At 41.8% G+C, this 20,551-nt stretch overlaps 1 protein-coding gene across 1 annotated transcript in view; it reads left to right on the forward strand.

Annotated features, from left to right (window-relative positions):
- MYO9A (myosin IXA) overlaps window positions 1-20,551 on the forward strand; it is a 215,917-nt gene that overhangs the window by 124,846 nt on the left and 70,520 nt on the right. The window contains exons 17-21 of the mRNA XM_068273609.1: window positions 18,104-18,253; window positions 18,919-18,958; window positions 19,140-19,262; window positions 19,361-19,441; window positions 20,061-20,171. Of these exons, the coding sequence (XP_068129710.1) occupies window positions 18,104-18,253; window positions 18,919-18,958; window positions 19,140-19,262; window positions 19,361-19,441; window positions 20,061-20,171 (505 nt within the window). The remainder of the gene's footprint in view (window positions 1-18,103; window positions 18,254-18,918; window positions 18,959-19,139; window positions 19,263-19,360; window positions 19,442-20,060; window positions 20,172-20,551) is intronic.

Genomic DNA, 20,551 nt, shown 5'->3' on the forward strand with positions numbered 1-20,551 from the left:
GATGGGACCCGCAGCCTGCCCTTCGCAGAGAGGACAAGCTTTTCAACCCCCCCAGGCAGCAGCAGAGCAAGATCGGAACAAAACAGGCATACCCTGAATACCTTAGGCTGTGTGTCTGTTTAACCTGTTGGGTACCTGTTTGAAGATATGTAGGAACTAGTGGGTAAAATCACCTAATCATGGCTTGTGTAAAGTTTCTTAGGAGTTAATCTAAGCTGTGGCAATTAAATAGAATGTTAAGAAAGAGGCAGTATAACAAAACATGTACATCTAAAGGGATAACTGGGATGCCTCTTACTCTCTTCACTGCACGGAACAGCTTGTAACAACACCTATGCCTCAATTCACTAAGCTTTATCAAACACTTTATCGAACGTTTGATAATTTACCTCATGGGTAAAATCTAATTTTGAATTCACTAAGGTGTTTTAGATTTATCAAATGTTTTATCGATAAAATGTTCAATAAGTCTATAACACAAATTTAGATTTTACCCATGAGGTAAATTATTACACGTTTGATAAAGTGTTTGATAAAGTGTGTGTGTGTGTGTGTGTGTGTGTGTGTGTGTGTGTGTGTGTGTGTGTGTGTGTGTGTGTGTGTGTGTGTGTGTGTGTGTGTGTGTGTGTGTGTGACAGAAGCAATGTTTTATCATGGGAAACTTACTTTCGGGGAACCATGAAAGTGCACAAGTCCTATATACAAGTATGTTGACAGGCAAATTAATAAGAGAATGCCGTCAAAGGGCCTCTCTTTCAGGGCTCTCCTGAGTAGAAAGCATTGGTTCCTACAGGTTGATCTGAGCTGTATTTCTAAGAAGATGCAGTATTTAAGTGTTCCTAGTTGCTCTTTTGTCATGTTAATTAAAAATTGCTGCTGATTATTTTCACCACATAATGTTACAGGTACATGCTAGTTTGCTTTCTTAATAAGATTCAGTTGAGAAGAAAAACTGTACTGTGCTTGTGTACGATAAATCTCGATGTATTTAACATATGATTTTGTAAACTGTTTGCCCAGGTGCCTTAAAGCCGTATAAAACTCTGACTTAAAGCGGATCCGAGATGAAAAACTAACTATAACAAGTAACTTGTCTATATATCTTATCTAAAGTTTAGATAGTTTACACAGCAAATCTAGCTGCAAACAGCTTTAATAGAATATGATTATTTCTTTCTGTGATACAATGACAGCAGCCATGTTGTTTGTAAACATTACACAGAGGCAGGCTTATCTGCATCTTGAGCAAAAAAAACCTAATCCCCCCCATCTGCCTCTGAAATCTCTGGCTAGTAATACCTCCTCCTCCTCCTACCCAGACTGAACTCCCATGAGCCCTTGCTACTGTCTGAAAGTGCCTTGGCTCTTTGAAAACCTGTGGGCGTGGCTTGTTTAGTTTATAGGGAATTAGAGTATTAAAACAAAAACAAAAAAGTATTTGGCTTGAGGAATGCCCTATAAACAATAGGAAAGGAACACAATTCTGCAATGAGTAAAAGTTAATCTCGGATCCACTTTAATATTCAATAAAAACATGTTTTCCTACTTTTTATATGCCATATGGTTATCATACCGTATATACTCGCAAGCAAGCCGAATTTTTTACCCCCAAAAAGTGGGCCAAAAGTTGGGGGGTCGGCTTGCTTGCGAGTTGTTGGTCCGCGATACCCCCCCCCCCCCCCCGCGCGCGGCTGCCGCTGCTATTGGCTTACCCGGCGGCATCCTCTATTCCCCTCTCCGTCTCCTGCTGCCAGTGCCCCGTGTAAATAATTCACAGCAGCTCGCCCCATGGCGGCTGCTGTGTGATGAGGAAGAAGCCGTAGGGAGCGGTTCCCATAGTAACGGCGATACACATCGCCGCTACAGGAAGCCGCTCTCTCTAAGGCTTCTCACTCATCACACAGCAGCCGCCGTGGAGCGAGCTGCTGTGAACTATTTACACGGGGCACTGGCAGCAGGAGACGGAGAGGGAAATAGAGGAAGCCGCCGGGTAAGGTAATAGTGGGGGGGGGGGGGGGGGCATTACCTACCCACTCTGGAAACGCTATACTGAGCACTACCTACCTATACTGGGCACTATACTAGCTATACTGGGCACTATACTAGCTATACTGGGCACTATACTAGCTATACTGGGCACGATACTAGCTATACTGGGCACGATACTAGCTATACTGGCACTATACTAGCTATACTGGGCACTATACTAGCTATACTGGGCACTTTACTAGCTATACTGAGGCACTACCTACCCATACTGGGCACTATACTAGCTATACTGGGACACACTGGGGGGATCACGAGGCCAGCATTTCCTACCCCCAGCTTATATAAGGGTCAATCATTTTTTCCTGTTTTTTTTTTCAGGTAAAAGTTGGGGGGTCGGCTTATATGCGGGTCGGCTTGCTTGCGAGTATATACGGTATTTGCTCTTGTGCATAAGTATTATTATTCATTTAGAAATTACAAGTTCCCAAAGTACAATGTTTTTGCTCTGAGAGCTGCTTTTGCATTTTATTCATAACTGGTTTATTCATCTTGTAATGTACGCAGAAATGCTTTCTGAGTGTCTGTCTGTGTTCAGGAGAGTCTGTGTCAAATATCTGATCGATATCTGCTTAAAATGATTACCAACTCAGTAAAGGACCAGCCTTTAAAGCGTCATAACCAAAATTATACAGAAGTGGGTGCGTGCTCACTATAAACAGAATATTTATAGGTTAACAGTTTTACCTCTGAAAGAAAAACGCAACACTCAGCTGTTGAATTTTATAAAATTATCTTGTTAAGAAAAATAGATAAAGCATTTATATACAGGAATATACATCTCTCCAGTTGTTGTCAATTCATCCAAAAAATACATTTTCATCCAAAAATACATTTTCAAAGTTCCTTTAGTTAAAAGAGTCCATTTCAATATAGCAAATATTCTGCTGTAGCTTTTATCCTTCCTCGATAATTCTCATCTCTGTATTGTACAGTGTATGGTACACACAATATAGCTTTATCCTTAAAAATTGATATATGAAGTTCTATTCTTATATAAAGAACTTAAAGTAGATATATCTTAATCCTTCAAAGCTTGATAATTGTTTCTTAAGCTTGCATTTGTATTTGAATAATAATGCTTACTGATTGTATATGAAATAGAGCATAGAAAAAAGTTATCTAAAAAAACTCAAACTGCTGAAGTTTAAAAAGACAAGTCTTTAACTTTTGCATAGACTAATTGTCAAAGAATTCACCAAGAATTATTGCATATTACCTCTCTTGGGTTTCAGAATCACAATGGAAGGCAGTCTCTTGCTAGGCCTCAATCATCTCAGTAGAGTTTCAGGCTTGATGCTCTCATGTGCTAGCCTGCCAGGCCTTTTTATTGTGATTTTTCCAATATGGCGTCGGGGTAGGGGATTTTACATGAAGTCATGTTCTTTTTATAACATTACCTCACCCTTTATTTTTAGATATGGATATCTAGATGCCCCTTATGGTTGTAAGTGGTAGTAGCAGGCACAAGAGATGCTCCTGTGGTTATAAGTGGTAATGGCCGACACAAGGCTTATGGCCTAACTGTTTAATACAATCTAAAATAAAGTGTATATTATTGATCAGCATATTAGATATGTGTGAACACTATGTGATTAACATCTTGCGTATAAAATAGGCTTAGCTTAAGCAGTGTATATCTTGTATCTCTTATATATCTTGACCCTAGATGGTTAAACTTACTAACACAACAAATACTGCATAACACGTGAACATTTCTTCATTACTATCTCACTTTTAACCTTGTAGAAATAAACAGCTCACTTCCAATAATAGCATTGAAAAGTACACAATCCAATTTTGATTTTGCCCGTACTCACAGATCTTGAAATTCACTCAAATCATCTGCAAAGCATTTCAAATATTGGTACAGTCTGGCTAGGGAGAAGATCATTTCTCTGCATTAATATGAGATTCTGACATCTGCACAGTCAGAGAAGTGTTTACATTCCTTACTTGATACAATTACGTTAAGTAAACACAAGATAATGTTATCTCCAGTTCAGATGCGTCCAGCTTTCTCTGCAGGGAGCTTGTAAGTCCTGTGTTTAACTAGTTGAATGCTGTTCTAGTAAAAAAAAATGGTGGTAGTATATAATATGCTGTAAATAATCTTTTAGAGCAAAGAAGAAATGCTGGGTTTTATTCCGCTTTAAAGTTTTTACTATAAGTGGAGTTTACTGTAAAATTCCTTACGTGACCCAACTACCTTTAACCTGGAAAGCTGAACAGTACCCTTCTAATCCATTGCCAAGAAGATATGTGGTTCCCAACCACCTTCCCATTCCACCTTCAGGGAATGTGGGTGGGGAGCTGTATCACTGAATGGGTATGAATGGCAGAAGTAGGGTTCAGCCTTTGAGGTAAAGCCAGTTTCTAGGGGCGTGCCAGGCGTGCGACGGCCCTGAGCGCTGTGAGGGATGTGGGCGCAGTCAGGGCCAGATATCTAGCAAGAGTTCGGAGGTTGTGGGCGTGGCCTAGGGTGACAGACATAATTAGCACAATATGGGCGGCTGGCTAGCACTTACCAAGGACAGTGCTATTCCTGATGCCAGCCGCCCAGCAGCGGCGCCCCCCAGGTCATTCTAGCCTCTCTCCCCCAGGCAGACTTCTCGAACATGACAGGATTGCAGTGTAACTCCTGTCACTAGAGAGCAATCTGCCTAGTCTGCTATTGTCAGCGGCAGCCATGTTTTTGTAACCCGGCTTTGTATGCATTGTCTATGGCAAGGAGACCACAGCCTTCTTGCACTGAGGACACTTTTTGGGAGGTTGTCTTGCTCTGACAGCCTCTATCGCACAGTCGGTCATGTGACTCGCCTCCCTCCTCCTGCGGGCTTTCTGAATCTGCAGCAGCCAGCATGTGTCCCCTTCAGCTGGAAGAGAGACCTGTATGCAGCCAGCCTTCCAGCCTGCACACACAGCAGCAGCCCAAAAGCCTCCATTATTCTGTCTGAGTAAGTGGGCTGAGGGGTGAGAAGTCTGGAGGAATGTGTGTCTTCTGTATTTGTTTACATATATTGCTGAGTGTAGTGCTGTATTGTGTGTTTGTAGAGGTTTATGCAAGTGTGTGTGTGTATGTACAGAATGGTGTGTGTTTGTGTCTGTCTGTCTGTCTGTCTGTCTCTCTGGGCTGGTGCACACCGAGCGTGTTTTGTCGCATTTTTACAGCCGCTTCCAGCTGTAGAAACGCGTGGGTAATGTGTTTCAATGGGCTGGTGCACACCAGAGCGGGAGGCGTTTTGCAAAAACGCATACTCCCAGGCTGTAGCATTTTTGGGATTTCAGTGGAATTGATCTGTTTTTCGGATCAATCCCATTTATCTGATCTAATTAGTTAGCAGGAATTCGAGAGTTAATAGGCACGACCAATTGCTTCCAATCTATTACCAAGGTTATCAGGAACGATTGATTGGCTCTGAAATTGTACCGGTAATGGACACCTTGAGGCTCCCTGCACACTGCATGCGATTCCGATTTGTAATCGTTTTTTACATCCGATTCTGATTTTTGATCGTTACTGCATGCTGCGTTTTTTAATCCGTTTTTCTGTTTATTTGCATTCAGGGAAAATCTGAATTGCAAATCGGAATCACAAAATGGATTTGCAGTGTGCAGGGAGCCTTAGACTTGGCACTCTCTGTGCCCTGACTTCCCCGCTATCGACCTATGCCTAGCTAACCTATATTGGTGGCACCTATACCTAGCTTACCTATACTTGCGTCACCTATAATGCCTGTACCTATACTTAGCTATCCTACACTAGTAAAAGAACATGAGGAGGCGCCCTGGAGGGTACTCTTTTTTTAAAAAGTTGCACAGGTTCGACCAATTAGACAAATGTTCAATCAAATGGATGAATGTAAACTCGCCAAATTTGTCTCTGATAAATCGTTAGTTTGTTATTGATTACTATATATATCCTAGTCGGTATTAAACCGTTTCCACTGGATATGAGTATAAATATATGGGTGGATCCTACCTGAAATAAGTAGTCAGTCCCATAAGGTATAGTACAGAACTTTAATAAGGCACTTCGGAAATTGACAACGCGTTTCGCGGCCACAACCGCTTCATCAGGTCGTGTACTGTGCCTTTAAAATAAAATAAAATAGACAGGGCACTGAGACATAGAACAACATCTCCATAGTACATAACAATAATCAGAAACAACTGTATCACAATTACAGTACCTACATATCCAAACACATAGTAATCACACAAATATGTATAAAATAGTCTAAAAAATAAAATACAAATCAAATTAAAAACTTAAGCCTTGTCTTTCCTATTACTAATTAGGTGCATATAGCTGTGGTAGTAGTATTGTACCTTTATACTTGCTACGTTTAAGGTCTTTCTGCTCTAGCTGCTTATAAAACATGTATTTACAAAGATTATATGGGTAATAAATGGAAAAGACGGATATGTGGAAGAAGCAGCATTAAGCCCTTCTAAGAGACAGCGGAAAGGAAACAGTTCTGTAAGCTAACGCTGCACATATCTAGTTGGTAATGGTAAGTGCTCTTAATGTATGGTAGTGGTACATTGCGGAGTTGTGGGGGGTTAAGGATGATTGAGGCATATAAAATCCGCATAGGTGCTATGTGACTTTCCCCCTTGTTGGGAGGGATACGTGTGGCAAAGAGTGTAATGTATAAATTGCTTACCGAAAGTAAGAGTATCCTCTGCTCGGCGCCCATGAGCGCTGCTGATGCTGTTTCCTGTTTAAATGAGACACTCGGGCACAGAAGTCCGTGCTCGTATGGCGTATGGGCGTGTCCGGCTACGTCATCGCGCCTCTTGCTTAGGGAGCGCAGCCAGGCGTCTAGTGATCAAATCGCCTTGGATATGGGCACCAGGGTCCACGCTGGACGCTAGAACGGCGGCCATTTTGTCGTGGACTTTCCTGGTTAAATGTGGCTGCCATATTTCAGTGGTCTGGGTTATCCAGACTAATACAGTTGGAAATACGTGTTGCCATTACCGAAAGTGACAGCGCCATCTAGCTACCAAGATAGGAAGTAATAGTGCTTTGTGTCTCCCTTAGGGAAAACCATAGTTGGAAAATATAGGAACAACATATAGAAAATATGAGAACCTCTATGAGATATTCATAAGGAAGTATACTTTAGGGAAGTGTGCTTTAGAGAATATATATTACTACAATATTTAAGAGTTCGATAAAACAATATGTGTAAAAAATATTACATATAAATATTACGTATAAAACCTCAGTTATGTCCCATATGTGTATACAAACGAGATTACTAGGATAAGAAATGCAATATCAGAGGTAGGTATAGTGACTAATGTAGTACAGAAGCTTATTAGAGACCCATGCATAACCTCCATTAGAAAGGGCCATATTTCCTATGGGTCTGTGTACAGCTAAGTTTATTAGGAAGAGGACAGGGCTGGCAGGGGAAGGGGAGGAAGGGGGGGGGAAAAGAAGGGGGGGAAACTAGAGAGATCGGGGAGGAGGGAGGGGACTGGGGAGGTGTGTGTGTGGGGGGGGGGGGGGGAGGGCGCAAGGGAAAGGTGTAGGTAGGGAGGGGAGGGGGCCCACAAGAAGGGGGGGGGGGGAAAAGGGGGTTAGTGGGAGGGGGGAAGGAAGAGGGAGGGAAGGGGAGGGATACTGAATTTATATATAGAGGTGTATCTCAATTTCAGGAGAATAAGCAGTCGATAGTATGCCTTGGCTTGTAGGCCGAGGCTACAACCCTATTTAAAACAACATATAAAATAGAGAACATTACTGGTAGAGTCAGTTGTACCAGCCTATAACAATTTTGATATCCCCCATCTCAAGTTCATCAGAAAAATAAATTAATGTATGGTTGGATATACAATGTACAGCTATCCCTAAAGTCAGTTGTACAAGCTTATAACAATTTGGATATCCCCTGTCTCAAGTTCATCAAAAAATACAATAGTGTATAGTTTAGTATATGGTGTATAGCTTTCCCTACATGCTGAGAAAAAGTGTAGCATAAACTGCAGATCTGACTGGGGGAGCGTTGAGCCAACAGGATAGGTTGTCTTTCCACCAAGGGATGTATATCAGAGTAGTGACATAGGTGCAACATCCCGGGCGAGACCCTATTCTAAGGTTTGTAGGGGGTATCCGCTTCTCACGATTCCTCTAGGAGACCAGGGGAAGGGGGGGAAATGGGGGGGGGGGGGGTTTGTCTAAGGGATCCAATTGGACCACCTATCAGCACTGGCGGTCATACTGTGGTGAGTAATCCCCCAGAGAGCAGTCAGGTTCCCCAGGACCAGATCACTACTTAGGGTGCTGTATTCGGATGGCTTCTTCCAAAGTATATCTATCCAAGGGGACCTGTCTGGCTAGAAGAAATAATAATAACTGCTAGATCCCAGTGAGAAGTGTGTATAATCTTATTAGAATCAGGGTGACCTTCCCCTGAATTCGTTTATCAATCTGGACTTTACAGGTTATGCTCGAGGCAAATATTTAATCCCTCAGGTTGTAGAGTACCTAGTTTAAAAATCCAGAACATTTCTCTGTTTCTTAATTTATTCGTTCTGTTCCGTATGGACTCGGAAATATGTTCAATTGGACAGATTTTAGTCCCTTCTATCTGTTGGTTGTGATGCAATTTATAGTGTCTGGACAATCCGTGTTTTAGATAACCATTGGCTATGTTCCGTCTGTGTTGTCCCATTCTTGTGCGGACCTGCTGCGTGGTCCGGCCAACATATTGTAGGCCACAGGGGCAGGTTATCAGATATATCACGAAGCTTGTTGAGCAATCCATATCGTATTTAATAGTATGCACTTCTCCTGTTACTTTGGACTTGAATTCCGAGACATTCTCGTCCATTAATTTACAGCACAGACACTTGGGTTTAAGACAGCTTGTAGTACTGTTTTGATGGCTTTCAGATCTTTCGCTAGTCCGCTCCTGTGGTGTCTCTTTTAGGAGACTGGGTGCTAGTCTGTTTTTCAGGGTTCTTGCCCTTCTGTAGACACATCTGGGTTTGTTGGCCAGGTCCATCTTCAGCATCGGGTCTCCTCGTAATAGGGGCCAGTGTTTATTTAAGATTTTTGCTATTGAATCGTGTTGGTTTGAATATCGAGTAATGAAGTTAGCATCTTTCTTATCTTTTTTCTGTCCCTCTCCCGGTTTCTTGGTTTGTAGTAGCCTATCTCTCTCGGTGGATCTCGCCTTTTTTCTAGCTTCCTCGACCAATTTCTTTGGAAAACTCTTCTCCTGGAATTTCTTTGTCAGGATTTTCGATTGGATATCGAAAGATTTCAGATCGCTACAATTCTTTCTTATCCTGAGGAACTGTCCGTATGGTATGTTCTTTCTCCATGGTTTATGGTGGGCACTTTTGTAATCTATATATGAATTCGCGTCAACGCTTTTAAAGTAGTTTTTAGATTTGATTCGATTATCTTCGTGATATAACGTTAAATCTAGGTATTCTATTTCTTCTTTACTGGAATTGGATGTAAAACTGATTCCCCAGTCATTATCATTCAGATATTCATGGAATTTTTCTATGGATCTAGAGTCCCGTTCCCATATAAGGAATAGGTCGTCAATATACCTTTTATATATGACGATGTTGGATTCGAACGGATTCCCTTGTATTAATAATAATTCTTCTAGATGCCCCATGGTGAGGTTCGCGTAGCTGGGCGCAAAACTAGCCCCCATCGCTGTTCCCCGTCTCTGAAGGTAACACGTATCTTGGAATCTGAAACTATTATGGGTAAGTATGAAATTGATAGCCTGAATTATGAAGTATTTCTGTTTGATGGGTAGTTTGGGGTCTTGGTTTACATAATGCCATATTGCTCTTAGTCCTATATGGTGATGAATATTGGAGTACAAAGCCGAAACGTCTAACGTCAGCCAATAATAGCCCTTTTTCCATTTGATGTTCTTCAGTTCGTTAAGCAAGTGTGTAGAGTCTTTCAGGTAAGATGGAAGATTTCTCACATATGGTTGGAGGTGAAGGTCTATCAGTTCGGAGAGGTGGGATGTGACAGAATCTATCCCGGCTATGATGGGTCGGCCTGGTGGATTGGTAACAGACTTGTGTATTTTCGGAAGGTGATAGAAGTGTGCTTGAACTGGGTCTTGTATCCATACGTAATCCCTTGTGAGTATAATTGATCATTGCCTAACGCTTAACCTAAGCTGCACGTGAGATAATACACCAGATCGGGCTCCCGGTGTTTTCCCGTTTCTTTCTTTATCTCATTCAGTATATTTGGACCAACGGAGCAACCAGGTGTTACATCCGTCAACGGGAATCATCATCGGTAGAAGACCATTAAGAGAGAGAGAGAGAGAGAGAAAGAAAGACACTTTCTAGAAACACTCAGTCATACCCTCGGTAGGATGGACCTACTAGATGAAAGAGGACTTCAACGGATTAGACTTTTTGAACAGTTCAAAAGATGTAACTTTAGGCACGACCATCAAAACCCAGAGATTGAACAGAAGGAAGGTGCCACTAATGAGCAGGCAACTCCTGATCTTAGCCCGCTTTTTTTCGCTCTAGAGAAATTGCTGAAAACGGAATTTTTTAATGCAGCAGATATAGAGATGCAGGCCACCTTTATTGAGGAAAAGATCTCTCCAGGGGGTCTCAGGGACATGACAGAATCTCCCTTTCCAGATGATGCCATCTTCACGGAAGATTGGTATAACTATCTAGAGAGCTGCTCCAAAGGAAAAATGGAGCGTATAATAGCGAAACGAAAAAGTATAGTATCCGAACTACAACCCCAAATTCTGAGTTTAAGGCTTGAATTGGCAGAATTTGCCAATACAGACCAGTACAAATCCTTCTCCCATATTCTTTTAAACAAGCTGAGGAGATTTGAGGTGGGAATCACAGAAGGGAAAGTAGGTAAACTAAATAGGGATAGGAATCTCTATCTAAACAATCAACAGCGTAATATGAGAACTAAACCCAGAGTAGGACCACACATGGAAGTCAAACAGAATGATAACACAATAGAGCCAGAAACCACGAGACATCATCCGCCGAACAAAGAACACAGGCCTACGGTTAGGAAGTTCGAACAAGGAAAAGTAGCACATGGCTCTAGAGAGATATCCCCGACAGAAGGAAAACCGGAAGAGGGTAGCCAACATACTCCGAGACGCCACAAACTTACAATGAAGGATCCAGTACAGAGAATTAGATCTCAAGAACAAGTCAGCAGAAGGCCAATACCAGTCATAGAGCCATTGGGTTCCAACTCCGGGGGGAAGAAGGGGACACTAGAAGAAAGGGGCCCAGAAGAAGAAGCAATAGCAGTAGAAGAAGACACAGAAATCTTCAGCACACCTCTGGCCACTCCACCAATCAGTAGGATATCACAGATACCAGGACCCCTCTCCGATTCCTCATGTGACAGGGAACTATTAGAACTTAGTATTCATGACGACACCTTATCAGAAGTACCAGAGGCCTCCCAACACAACAGCAAATCAAAAGATTTAAATAACAAGACTGGGAAGGACCAAGTCCAAGATAAAGCATGGAGAAAACAGAAGGACCAGAAGACCTCCAGGTTGCCGAGAAGGATACAGGCAGAAAGAAATATCACGGATTTCTTCAGTCCCAGTCAAGAACCCATAAGCAGTTCCGAGTCATATTCCACGGGTGGCACATCCTCTCTGTCTTTTTTAGAGCTACCCACGGTAATGGGCGAAACACCACCATTGAAACCAAGAATGATGAACCCTCTGAGCTTTACCGCCCCACTGACCATCTCGTCCCCCATAAGAGCACAGAAGAGACCGGCCCAAAGCCCAGGAAGAGAGGCAGACGAGGCGGCAAAAAGGGCAAACATAAAAAAATCAATCTAGAACAGGAAGGAAATCTAAGAGACCAGCAATACAGAAATATTTTCAATCTGTCTAAATATAAACTTAGCTCTATAGAAGAAAGGGTCCTCTCGAAGGGACTCTCATTCTGCCCGGCAAAACCATCCAACCTCTACGAACTGTTTGTGGATCTCAACAGTTTCGTACGGAAACTAACCCTAAAGAGGTACTTCCACAACAGAACATTGCAGAAACTAAGAGCAACTAGGGACAAAAACGAAAGCCCCCTGGTAACAAACTCTGAGGACCAAACGGCAATCATCTATGTTGACCAAGAAGAATTAGCACTGGAGAGATACATCTACACCGATTTGAAAAATCCGTCTAAATTCTACCCCACTACACACAAGGGCCCCTATATAGAGGCATTCTACAAGGGGGTGATGGAAGATTTCAGGAATTTAGAAACCCAAGGAGGGAAGCGTAACCTGACCAGAATTGAGGAAAAAGCCATCAAGGGATTAGAGGCCAACAGAAACATAGTTATTAAAGCCGCAGACAAAGGCGGTGGGATAGTAATCATGAATCGAGACGATTATATTAAGGAAGCCAAAAGAATACTGGACGATAGAGATTATTATGAGATACTGCAGGAAGACCCGACTAAGGACCACGCAGAGGTTTTGAAATCCCTACTAAAATGGGCCCTCGATGAAAGAATAATAACAAAAACCGAAAGGGATTACGTATGGATACAAGACCCAGTTCAAGCACACTTCTATCACCTTCCGAAAATACACAAGTCTGTTACCAATCCACCAGGCCGACCCATCATAGCCGGGATAGATTCTGTCACATCCCACCTCTCCGAACTGATAGACCTTCACCTCCAACCATATGTGAGAAATCTTCCATCTTACCTGAAAGACTCTACACACTTGCTTAACGAACTGAAGAACATCAAATGGAAAAAGGGCTATTATTGGCTGACGTTAGACGTTTCGGCTTTGTACTCCAATATTCATCACCATATAGGACTAAGAGCAATATGGCATTATGTAAACCAAGACCCCAAACTACCCATCAAACAGAAATACTTCATAATTCAGGCTATCAATTTCATACTTACCCATAATAGTTTCAGATTCCAAGATACGTGTTACCTTCAGAGACGGGGAACAGCGATGGGGGCTAGTTTTGCGCCCAGCTACGCGAACCTCACCATGGGGCATCTAGAAGAATTATTATTAATACAAGGGAATCCGTTCGAATCCAACATCGTCATATATAAAAGGTATATTGACGACCTATTCCTTATATGGGAACGGGACTCTAGATCCATAGAAAAATTCCATGAATATCTGAATGATAATGACTGGGGAATCAGTTTTACATCCAATTCCAGTAAAGAAGAAATAGAATACCTAGATTTAACGTTATATCACGAAGATAATCGAATCAAATCCAAAAACTACTTTAAAAGCGTTGACGCGAATTCATATATAGATTACAAAAGTGCCCACCATAAACCATGGAGAAAGAACATACCATACGGACAGTTCCTCAGGATAAGAAAGAATTGTAGCGATCTGAAATCTTTCGATATCCAATCGAAAATCCTGACAAAGAAATTCCAGGAGAAGAGTTTTCCAAAGAAATTGGTCGAGGAAGCTAGAAAAAAGGCGAGATCCACCGAGAGAGATAGGCTACTACAAACCAAGAAACCGGGAGAGGGACAGAAAAAAGATAAGAAAGATGCTAACTTCATTACTCGATATTCAAACCAACACGATTCAATAGCAAAAATCTTAAATAAACACTGGCCCCTATTACGAGGAGACCCGATGCTGAAGATGGACCTGGCCAACAAACCCAGATGTGTCTACAGAAGGGCAAGAACCCTGAAAAACAGACTAGCACCCAGTCTCCTAAAAGAGACACCACAGGAGCGGACTAGCGAAAGATCTGAAAGCCATCAAAACAGTACTACAAGCTGTCTTAAACCCAAGTGTCTGTGCTGTAAATTAATGGACGAGAATGTCTCGGAATTCAAGTCCAAAGTAACAGGAGAAGTGCATACTATTAAATACGATATGGATTGCTCAACAAGCTTCGTGATATATCTGATAACCTGCCCCTGTGGCCTACAATATGTTGGCCGGACCACGCAGCAGGTCCGCACAAGAATGGGACAACACAGACGGAACATAGCCAATGGTTATCTAAAACACGGATTGTCCAGACACTATAAATTGCATCACAACCAACAGATAGAAGGGACTAAAATCTGTCCAATTGAACATATTTCCGAGTCCATACGGAACAGAACGAATAAATTAAGAAACAGAGAAATGTTCTGGATTTTTAAACTAGGTACTCTACAACCTGAGGGATTAAATATTTGCCTCGAGCATAACCTGTAAAGTCCAGATTGATAAACGAATTCAGGGGAAGGTCACCCTGATTCTAATAAGATTATACACACTTCTCACTGGGATCTAGCAGTTATTATTATTTCTTCTAGCCAGACAGGTCCCCTTGGATAGATATACTTTGGAAGAAGCCATCCGAATACAGCACCCTAAGTAGTGATCTGGTCCTGGGGAACCTGACTGCTCTCTGGGGGATTACTCACCACAGTATGACCGCCAGTGCTGATAGGTGGTCCAATTGGATCCCTTAGACAAACCCCCCCCCCCCCATTTCCCCCCCTTCCCCTGGTCTCCTAGAGGAATCGTGAGAAGCGGATACCCCCTACAAACCTTAGAATAGGGTCTCGCCCGGGATGTTGCACCTATGTCACTACTCTGATATACATCCCTTGGTGGAAAGACAACCTATCCTGTTGGCTCAACGCTCCCCCAGTCAGATCTGCAGTTTATGCTACACTTTTTCTCAGCATGTAGGGAAAGCTATACACCATATACTAAACTATACACTATTGTATTTTTTGATGAACTTGAGACAGGGGATATCCAAATTGTTATAAGCTTGTACAACTGACTTTAGGGATAGCTGTACATTGTATATCCAACCATACATTAATTTATTTTTCTGATGAACTTGAGATGGGGGATATCAAAATTGTTATAGGCTGGTACAACTGACTCTACCAGTAATGTTCTCTATTTTATATGTTGTTTTAAATAGGGTTGTAGCCTCGGCCTACAAGCCAAGGCATACTATCGACTGCTTATTCTCCTGAAATTGAGATACACCTCTATATATAAATTCAGTATCCCTCCCCTTCCCTCCCTCTTCCTTCCCCCCTCCCACTAACCCCCTTTTTTCCCCCCCCCCCTTCTTGTGGGCCCCCTCCCCTCCCTACCTACACCTTTCCCTTGCGCCCTCCCCCCCCCCCCACACACACACCTCCCCAGTCCCCTCCCTCCTCCCCGATCTCTCTAGTTTCCCCCCCTTCTTTCCCCCCCCCCTTCCTCCCCTTCCCCTGCCAGCCCTGTCCTCTTCCTAATAAACTTAGCTGTACACAGACCCATAGGAAATATGGCCCTTTCTAATGGAGGTTATGCATGGGTCTCTAATAAGCTTCTGTACTACATTAGTCACTATACCTACCTCTGATATTGCATTTCTTATCCTAGTAATCTCGTTTGTATACACATATGGGACATAACTGAGGTTTTATACGTAATATTTATATGTAATATTTTTTACACATATTGTTTTATCGAACTCTTAAATATTGTAGTAATATATATTCTCTAAAGCACACTTCCCTAAAGTATACTTCCTTATGAATATCTCATAGAGGTTCTCATATTTTCTATATGTTGTTCCTATATTTTCCAACTATGGTTTTCCCTAAGGGAGACACAAAGCACTATTACTTCCTATCTTGGTAGCTAGATGGCGCTGTCACTTTCGGTAATGGCAACACGTATTTCCAACTGTATTAGTCTGGATAACCCAGACCACTGAAATATGGCAGCCACATTTAACCAGGAAAGTCCACGACAAAATGGCCGCCGTTCTAGCGTCCAGCGTGGACCCTGGTGCCCATATCCAAGGCGATTTGATCACTAGACGCCTGGCTGCGCTCCCTAAGCAAGAGGCGCGATGACGTAGCCGGACACGCCCATACGCCATACGAGCACGGACTTCCGTGCCCGAGTGTCTCATTTAAACAGGAAACAGCATCAGCAGCGCTCATGGGCGCCGAGCAGAGGATACTCTTACTTTCGGTAAGCAATTTATACATTACACTCTTTGCCACACGTATCCCTCCCAACAAGGGGGAAAGTCACATAGCACCTATGCGGATTTTATATGCCTCAATCATCCTTAACCCCCCACAACTCCGCAATGTACCACTACCATACATTAAGAGCACTTACCATTACCAACTAGATATGTGCAGCGTTAGCTTACAGAACTGTTTCCTTTCCGCTGTCTCTTAGAAGGGCTTAATGCTGCTTCTTCCACATATCCGTCTTTTCCATTTATTACCCATATAATCTTTGTAAATACATGTTTTATAAGCAGCTAGAGCAGAAAGACCTTAAACGTAGCAAGTATAAAGGTACAATACTACTACCACAGCTATATGCACCTAATTAGTAATAGGAAAGACAAGGCTTAAGTTTTTAATTTGATTTGTATTTTATTTTTTAGACTATTTTATACATATTTGTGTGATTACTATGTGTTTGGATATGTAGGTACTGTAATTGTGATACAGTTGTTTCTGATTATTGTTATGTACTATGGAGATGTTGTTCTATGTCTCAGTGCCCTGTCTATTTTATTTTATTTTAAAGGCACAGTACACGACCTGATGAAGCGGTTGTGGCCGCGAAACGCGTTGTCAATTTCCGAAGTGCCTTATTAAAGTTCTGTACTATACCTTATGGGACTGACTACTTATTTCAGGTAGGATCCACCCATATATTTATACTCATATCTAGTGGAAACGGTTTAATACCGACTAGGATATATATAGTAATCAATAACAAACTAACGATTTATCAGAGACAAATTTGGCGAGTTTACATTCATCCATTTGATTGAACATTTGTCTAATTGGTCGAACCTGTGCAACTTTTTAAAAAAAGAGTACCCTCCAGGGCGCCTCCTCATGTTCTTTTACCAGTAATTCCCCTGTGGATCAGGGGACACACCTTGGCAGGTGTAACCTTTTTCGAAGGAGCTGCGACCGGAGAACCCTCTACGCAAGGCCGAGTGGGGACGGTACTTTCCCACACGCGAAATACAGTGGTTGCCTTTTATGCAACCCAGCCTTGTGAGTATAATTGATCATTGCCTAACGCTTAACCTAAGCTGCACGTGAGATAATACACCAGATCGGGCTCCCGGTGTTTTCCCGTTTCTTTCTTTATCTCATTCAGTATATTCTATCCTACACTAGGAGCACCTACAGCTAGCTATCTATTCTGGGGGTACCTGCAGCTGGCTAACTATACTGGCGACACCTATGCCTGGCTACCAATACTGGGGCACCCATACCTGAGACTTACCTATACTTGGTTTGTAGTATGGATTCGCGAGTCCTGGGGGGGGGGGGGGGCGCAATTTTTACACCCTCGCCCTGGGTGAACTTTAGCCTAGAAACTGCTCTGGGTAAAGCTTGGTAGTCAGGATATCTGGGTATTTCAATCATTCAACACCAGTGTGGGAAAATGCTCTATATTTTCATATTGAGTTTTGATAAGGGCGATGCTCCTGTAAAAATGTTCAGGCTAGACAGATATACTGCTGGATTTAACTGTAGGTACTGCACAACTTTCTCAGCCTGTTATCTGTTGTGCCTGTGATAAGGGCCGGTTTACACATTTTCTGGAGTGGGTGGCAGCTCACTAGCAGATGTGCAGAACATACTCGTGCTTTTCTAAGACAAACATGGGGCATTAAAGTGGAGTCGATTTGTTTTTTTTCTTATTCTCAGATATAATGCATTTGCATAGGGTGGAATGCAAGGAGAGGTAGAATCGTCCCTGAATCTGCCCATATACTAAGAAAGCGTAAAATTCAGCCATGCAAGTGCAGTGAATTACCTCTCAGATACATATTGTACTCTCGTGTCCGTACCAAGATTCTTTAATAGTAATAGCTTTAGGTAAAGAAGTGCATATCTTTACATAAAATAACACTTTAATTTTGTAAGTAATATTTAGCAAAATGTTATATTTAACATAAGCACTTATTCAAAACTTAGTTGTTTAATTGTTTTCTCCTTTCATGTTCTGCTTTTGTTTTAGGGACCTAAACTGGACGTCATGCAGACAGAGCAGACTGTCATCATCTGGTTCCTACATGGAAGGTGGTGGAATCTTCATCAGCTCCCCCAGCTCCAACCAGAACAGTAGTAGTGACAGCAAGCTTCTGGAGAGAGCTCATGGCATACTTATGTAAGAAAGAGTTTGTAGTTGCAGTGCATAGAACATATAGGAAGCCCCACTGCCATGACCAATAAGTAGTTTTAGGTCCTCTGGAAAGAAATCTACATCTGCTGGAGTGTTATGCAGAGAAAACACTAATGATGATAATATGTAGGAAACACATTGTTGGCATTGTTTCAACAGGCTGTTGAATTAGTGTCTGGTAAGCCCCAGCTTTCAGCAAGGGAAAGGCAAGTCGCTGGTGTTGTTCGCATATTTATCTCTTGAAAGCATTTAGGCGGCTTGGCTTTGCATTCAGTGGGTTGTTGCCGATTTCTACATTTTTGCTGACTAAAGTGGTAACTTGCATTTGTGTTATAGGCTAATTTATTTATATTTAAGCCTATCTGAGCTTTTGGCAAGACTTTGTAATACCTGCTAAATGCTATCTAGACATCTACTAAACTGAGGCCGCAAGTGTGTCCTACAAATTTGTTTACTTTTTTGCCATTTTAGGAAAATGAATATTTGTGCAAGCATGTTATGTTTCTGTTACATATTAACATGTTATTATAATAGTAATTGTTTAATTATTAATAAAAACAAAAATACAAGCAAAACACCTTTGAATATGCAAGTTTATGGGCTGTTGATTGAATTAACTTTACACTGCATTTATTAAATACCTCTTCCAGGCGGAACAGGAACACCAAGTCCAAACCAGCCCTCCCTAAGGTGAGAGAAACACTTCCTGTCTGTTTCCGTGGGTTCAGCAATTGATAATTATTACTTCCTTTTGATGTTGATCAGACTCTCTCTTATACCAATTTTAAACTTTTGTCTAAAATAATATATTATTAGGAATTTGACTTGTTTGTGTGTGAAAGCTAAATGTGTTTTCTTGATCTTGTTACAGCACTTGTTAGATGTGAGATCTCTAAAACACCTTTCCAACCTTACACTGCATGATCGCATCACCAAGTCTCTGCTGCATCTGCACAAGAAGAAAAAGCCACCAAGTATCAGTGCCCAGTTCCAGGTGTGGCTCAGTATTTCATTAATGATCTTCCTTCTCCCACAATCTGTTTAGACATTATATGACTTGACAATTGTTTGCTTTTTTTGTTCCTGTTCCAGGCATCCTTAAACAAACTAATGGAAACTCTAGGCCAGGCAGAACCTTATTTTGTGAAATGCATCCGCTCCAATGCAGAAAAGGTAATATACTAAAATGCAAGATAATTTATAGCTGGAGATCCATCGAGCTGGAAGCAATTGAGTCAGGTTATACTTGGTTACAATGCCTATATTTGCTCTGTGTGCAAAGAAGAGTGGAACCTGCGTGTAAGCATTAGTTATGATTAACAAACTTTGAGAACTCTATTAGTTTTCCTTATGCTGGATACACACGGTGCGTTCGCCCGCTCGATTCCCGTCGATTCGTTTATTTCCAACATGTCCGATTTGGATTTCGATGGATCGTTAGGTCGATTCGCATGCAAAGTATGCCGAATCGACCTAACGATCCATCGAAATCCAAATCGGACATGTTGGAAATAAACGAATCGTGCGGGAAATCGAGTGCGCGAATGCACCGTGTGTATTCAGCATTAGGTAAAGACTGTTTGAATCAACTGCATGTAGAGCAAGTCTGCTGCTCACATTTGCTTTTTACAACATGGACATACAAATGGTAATTGTTTAAATTGGCAGCCCATATTTAAGCGCTGATTCACCGCAAGCTATATTAATTGTTTTGCTCAACGCTTATTGACTATTACATTGGCCTCAGAACTGTATTTATCTTTACTTATGTAAAGCCTGCTTTGCTTTACAGGTGCCTTTGCGATTTAATGATTCATTGGTGCTAAGACAACTGCGATACACAGGAATGCTGGAAACTGTCCGAATTCGTCAGTCTGGTTATAGCTGCAAATATCCCTTTCAGGTTAGAGTGAGAGCAGTTCAGTGTGAGCAATCACCATCTTTCCTGTTTTTCATACTTTATGTGTGTGTGTTTAACAAGTCAGTTTTTTTTTAAACGCTTTTCTCCCACAGAATCCAGTTGCGCAACATGTTTGCTAATATGAGGTTTTGTGGTGGAAGGGGCATTTTTACCACTGCAACATATCTTTCAGATAGCCTGGGCCTAAATTGTGCAATAATTTCAGTTACATGTCAGTAGACTAATCTAGAAAAAAAATTATGGGTAACAGTGGAGTGAGTAAATATCGGTGTTAAGTGGCAATTGAAGGCTTATTTTGTTAACAAACAGTAAAGTATGCAGGTCACATAAAGTAAAACTGTACTCATTGGCATCCAAACTAG

The sequence above is a fragment of the Hyperolius riggenbachi genome, chromosome 3, assembly GCF_040937935.1.
Source record: "Hyperolius riggenbachi isolate aHypRig1 chromosome 3, aHypRig1.pri, whole genome shotgun sequence".
Lineage (NCBI taxonomy): Eukaryota > Metazoa > Chordata > Amphibia > Anura > Hyperoliidae > Hyperolius > Hyperolius riggenbachi.